The following is a 5,738-nucleotide window of genomic DNA, read 5'->3' on the forward strand; positions in this document are numbered from 1 at the left end:
TATCCGCCACCAATGAAAAAGAAATGGCCGCCAAACAACGATAAAAAATAGCTGCCACCAACGAAGAAGAAAAAGCCCCAACCAACAAAATAGAAATAGCTACCAAACAACTAAGAGGAAAAAGCCACGAGGAAGAAATGGCCACCACCGGCGCAGAAGAAATACAGTCGCCAGCGAACAACAAAGAAGAAATAGCCGCCAACAAAGAAGTAATAGCTGACAACAAAGAAGAAATAGCTGACAACAAAGAAGAAATAGCTGACAACAAAGAATAAATAGCTGACAACAAAGAAGAAATAGCCACCAACAAAGAATAAATAGCTGACAACAAAGAAGAAATAGCTGACAACAAAGAAGAAATAGCTGACAACAAATAAGAAATGGCTGACAACAAAGAAGAAATAGCTGACAACAAAGAAGAAATAGCTGACAACAAAGAAGAAATGGCTGACAACAAAGAAGAAATAGCTGACAACAAAGAAGAAATAGCTGACAACAAGAAATAGCTGACAACAGAGAAGAACTAGCCATTGAACAACAAAGAAGAACTAGCCGGCGAGCAAGGATAGAGAAGTATTAGGGTTGTGAGACAGGGAAACTCTTCTATTGTGACTTTGCCTCTAAGAAAAGTATGAATATGTATATTTGTGTGTCAGCAGATGACCTTCTGCTTCTTGGAAAATGACTCAAGACATTAGAAATAAATAGTTTTGACTCAAAACGGTTTATTGCGACTGAAATGTCAAATTAGTTCCTCTATCTCGCAGCATTTGAAACTAGATTTGCGCCATGATGGAAAAGGTTCTTGCAGGACATGTTCCATCTCCTCCTGCGGGTTTCATGTCAATAAGTTCTGTACGTTGTCCATCGTCCTCAACCGTCAAACCTGTCTTCTGCTCCCACGCTTGGAGGACCAAGGATGAAAACACGACCCAGAATGAGATGGAACAACCACCACGTCACACTCTGACTGATCTTGGAGCACCAAAGATGAAAACACAACCCAGAATGAGATGGAACAACCACAACGTCACACCCAAACTGATCTTGGAGCACCAAGAATGAAAACACGACCCAGAATGAGATGGAACAACCACCACGTCACACCCTGACTGATCTTGGCGCACCAAGGATGAAAACACGACCCAGAATGAGATGGAACAACCACCACATCACACCCTGACTGATCTTGGAGCACCAAGGATAAAAACACGACCCAGAATGAGATGGAACAACCACCACGTCAGACCCAGACTGATCTTGGAGCACCAAGGATGAAAACACGACCCAGAATGAGATGGAACAACCACCACGTCACACCCTGACTGATCTCGGAGCACCAAGGATGAAAACACGACCAAGATGAGATGGAACAACCACCACGTCACACCCAGACTGCACACCACTGTTGTCGGCACAAGACTGAACCGTTGCTTTGTTGGGAAATCAGAATTCTGCAGAAAAAAAGCTTCAACGTCCGTAAAAAAAAACCCACACCGAAAAAAAATACCCACAGTAGTGACTTTGACTTTTCTTATCGCTGAGAAGCTGAGAAGATCAGAGAGTGACTCTGAGGTATTTTATCTTCTTGCTACAGTCAGAAGATTCTTCTGCTTTTTTTTTTCTTCCTACACAAGTCGTCTTTTGATTAAGAAAAGATTTCTGCACAATGCAAGAACAAGACATTCAAATGTCAAATTAGGACGTGTTGTTCTTTTCTTTGGCAGTACACATTGAGGGCTAATTTGACACAAAGTAGTATTTATTTGTACTACTTTACAAGTAGTCTATGTGCAGGAAGTGGTCATGTGTGACTTCATAGATCAGAAGAGGCAGTCATGCATGTACAAATACTTTAAATATTCATGCATGTACAGTACATAATACAGTAAATATTCATGCATGTACAAATACAGTAAATATTCATGCATGTACAGTACATAATCCAGTAAGTATTTATGTATGTACAGTACATAGCACAGTAAATATTCACGCATGTACAGTACATATTACAGTAAATATTCATGCATGTACAGTACATAGTACAGTAAATATTCACGCATGTACAGTACATAATACAGTAAATGTTCATGCATGTACAGTACATAGTACAGTAAATATTCACACGTGTACAGTACATAAAACAGTAAATGTTCATGCATGTACAGTACATAGTACAGTAAATATTCCCGCATGTACAGTACATAATACAGTAAATATTCATGCATGTACGGTACATAGTACAGTAAATATTCACACGTGTACAGTACATAATACAGTAAATATTCATGCATGTACAGTACATAGTACAGTAAATATTCACGCATGTACAGTACATAATACAGTAAATATTCATGCATGTACAGTACATAGTACAGTAAATATTCACGCATGTACAGTACATAATACAGTAAATATTCATGCATGTACAGTACATAGTACAGTAAATATTCACACATGTACAGTACATAATACAGTAAATATTCATGCATGTACAGTACATAGTACAGTAAATATTCATGCATGTACAGTACATCATACAGTAAATATACATGCATGTACAGTACATAGTACATTAAATATTCATGCATGTACAGTACATAATACAGTAAATATTCATGCATGTACAAATACAGTAAATATGCATGTACAGTACATAATGTAAATATTCATCCATGTACAGTACATAATACATTAAATATTCATGCATGTACAGTACTGTAAATATTAATGCATGGAATGTACATAATACAGTAAATATTCATGCATGTACAAATACAGAAAATATGAATGCATGCATGTACAGTACATAATACATTAAATATTCATCCATGTACAGTACATAATACATTAAATATTCATTCATTTACAGTACATAGTACAGTAAATATTCATGCATGTACAGTAAATAATACTGTAAATATTCATGCATGTACAGTACATAGTACAGTAAATATTCATGCATGTACAGTACATAGTACGGTAAATATTAATCTATGTACCGTACATAATACAGTAAATATCCATGCATGCACGGTACATAGTACATTAAATATTCATGCATGTACAGTACATAATACAGTAAATATTCATGCATGTACAAATACAGTAAATATGCATGCATGCATGTACAATACATATTACATTAAATATTCGTCCATGTACAGTACATAATACATTAAATATTCATGCATATACAGTACTGTAAATATTCATGCATGGAAAGTACATAATACAGTAAATATTCATGCATGTACAAATACAGAAAATATGCATGCATGCATGTACAGTACATAATACATTAAATATTCATCCATGTACAGTACATAATACATTAAATATTCATGCATATACAGTACATAGTACTGTAAATATTCATGCATGTAAAGTACATAAAACAGTGAATATTCATGCATGTACAGTACATAATACATTCCATATTCATGCATTTACAGTACATAGTACAGTAAATATTCATGCATATACAGTAAATAATACTGTAAATATTCATGCGTGTACAGTACATAGTGCAGTAAATATTTATGCATGCACAGTACATTATACAACATATATTCATGCATGTACAGCAGTGGTCCCCAACCTTTTTGTAGCTGCGGATCGGTCAACGCTTGAAAATTTACATATATGTTAATTTTATTTTATTTTTTCTTGTGCGGCCCGGTACCTACCGGTCTGCGGCCCGGAGGTTGGGGACCACTGATGTACAGTACAAAATACATTAAATATTCATGCATGTACAGTAAATAATACAGTAAAAATTCATGCTTGTACATAATACAGTACAAATGAATGCATGTACAGTACATAGTACAGTAAATATTCATTTGTGTGCAGTACATAGTACTGTAAATATTCATGCATGTACAGTACATAATACAGTAAATATTAATCCATATACAGTACATAATGCATTAAATATTCATGCATGTACAGTACATAATACAGTAAATATTCATGCATGTACAGTACATAGTGCAGTAAATATTAATGTATGTACAGTACATAATACAGTAAAAAATTATGCATGTACAGTACATAGTACTATAAATATTCATGCATGTACAGTACATAATACAGTAAATATTCATGCATGTACAGTAAATATTAATGCATGTACAGTACATAATACAGTAAATATTCATGCATGTACAGTAAATATTAATGCATGTACAGTACATAATACAGTAAATATCTACGCATGTACAGTACATAGTACAGTAAATATTCATGCATGTACAGTACATAATACAGTTAATATTTATGCATGTACAGTACATAGTACAGTAAATATTAATCCATGTACAGTACATAATACAGTAAATATTCATGCATGTACAAATACAGTAAATATGCATGCATGCATGTACAGTATATTATACATTAAATATTCATCCATGTACAGTACATAATACATTAAATATTAATGCATGTACAGTACACAGTACTGTAAATATTCTTATTTTACTAATTTTCATTAATTACTAGTTTCAATGTAACTGTTTTTATATTGTTTTACTTTCTTTTTTTGTTCAAGAAATTGTTTTTAATGTATTTATCTTATTTTATTTAATAATTTTTTTTAAAGTACCTTATCTTCACCATACCTGGTTGTCCAAATTAGGCATGATAATGTGTTAATTCCACGACTGTATATATCGGTTGATATCGGTATTGGTAATTAAAGAGTTGGACAATATCGGAATATCGGATATCGGCAAAAAGCCATTATCGGACATCCCTAGTTGGGGACCCCTGATTCCACAACTGTTGTTCTACATTAGTACTTGCATTATTATTTGTAGCCTTGCACTTTTATAGAGCTGTTTATTTAATCGTTTTGTCGCGTAATTAGTTATGATTGTTTCATCATGCGTGTAAAGTTGTTTACATGTGTTCAAAATGTTTCTTATTAGTTTCTTTAAGGTAGAAAAAAGACAATCTGCACTGAGTCGTTGCTGCCCCCTGCTGGTGTTGTTGTCATGTCGCCTCCAATGCCGCAGGGGGCGCTGTGCTCGGAGGTCGCCGACACATGAACGCTTATCACCGGACTGGAGTTCCGCCGCAGAGTAGCAGAGAGTGCCACTGAGACCGAGAGGGAAGGCAGCAAAGTCCCACTGAAATGGTGAGAAAAGTTGAATAATATGTCATCTTTTGCAACTCTGGGGGAGAGAACGTGTAGGATGTCGGTCTTTGACGAGTGTCAGCAGCGGTTTAATGGTCGGATGGCGTCTGATGAATACGGACGCTGGTCTTCATCCAGCGTGGCGCTTTAATGGCGGACAAAACGAAGCGATTTAAAAAATAATATTGCTGCCGGGGTCAGTTTAGAAGTCTGCTAAGTGCCATGGCGTGCATCAACAAACGCTCCACTATCTAATGTCGTCGCTTGGTTTCTTTTTAGGGTTTCGTCAAAGTGGTGAAGAACAAGGCTTACTTCAAGAGATATGAAGTCAAATACAGACGGAGGAGAGGTATTTATTGCATTACAGTCTCATTGAAATTCAATATCATAAAACTTTGTTACTAAAGTGCCATATTACATTAAGTCTGACAAAGGCAATTTTCATATGAAACAGCAAGGGCCACATTGCATTATCTAGGTTTGTGTGTGTATTTTATTTTTTTTAAATACCAGTATAATGGGAAAATAAGTTGCCTCTATATTGAAGCTATTATCATATCGTAATCAAAAATCTCATTGGGACTCCTGAGCCATT

At 35.2% G+C, this 5,738-nt stretch overlaps 1 protein-coding gene across 1 annotated transcript in view; it reads left to right on the forward strand.

Annotated features, from left to right (window-relative positions):
• The first annotated feature begins 4,982 nt into the window (after positions 1 to 4,982).
• The window catches only part of rpl5a (ribosomal protein L5a), a 10,465-nt gene continuing 9,709 nt past the window's right edge, over positions 4,983 to 5,738 (forward strand). Inside the window, exons 1-2 of the mRNA XM_061941206.2 lie at positions 4,983 to 5,143; positions 5,423 to 5,492. Of these exons, the coding sequence (XP_061797190.2) occupies positions 5,141 to 5,143; positions 5,423 to 5,492 (73 nt within the window). The 5' untranslated portion in view covers positions 4,983 to 5,140. The remainder of the gene's footprint in view (positions 5,144 to 5,422; positions 5,493 to 5,738) is intronic.

The sequence above is a fragment of the Nerophis lumbriciformis genome, linkage group LG03 (genome assembly GCF_033978685.3).
Source record: "Nerophis lumbriciformis linkage group LG03, RoL_Nlum_v2.1, whole genome shotgun sequence".
Classification (NCBI taxonomy): Eukaryota; Metazoa; Chordata; class Actinopteri; order Syngnathiformes; family Syngnathidae; genus Nerophis; species Nerophis lumbriciformis.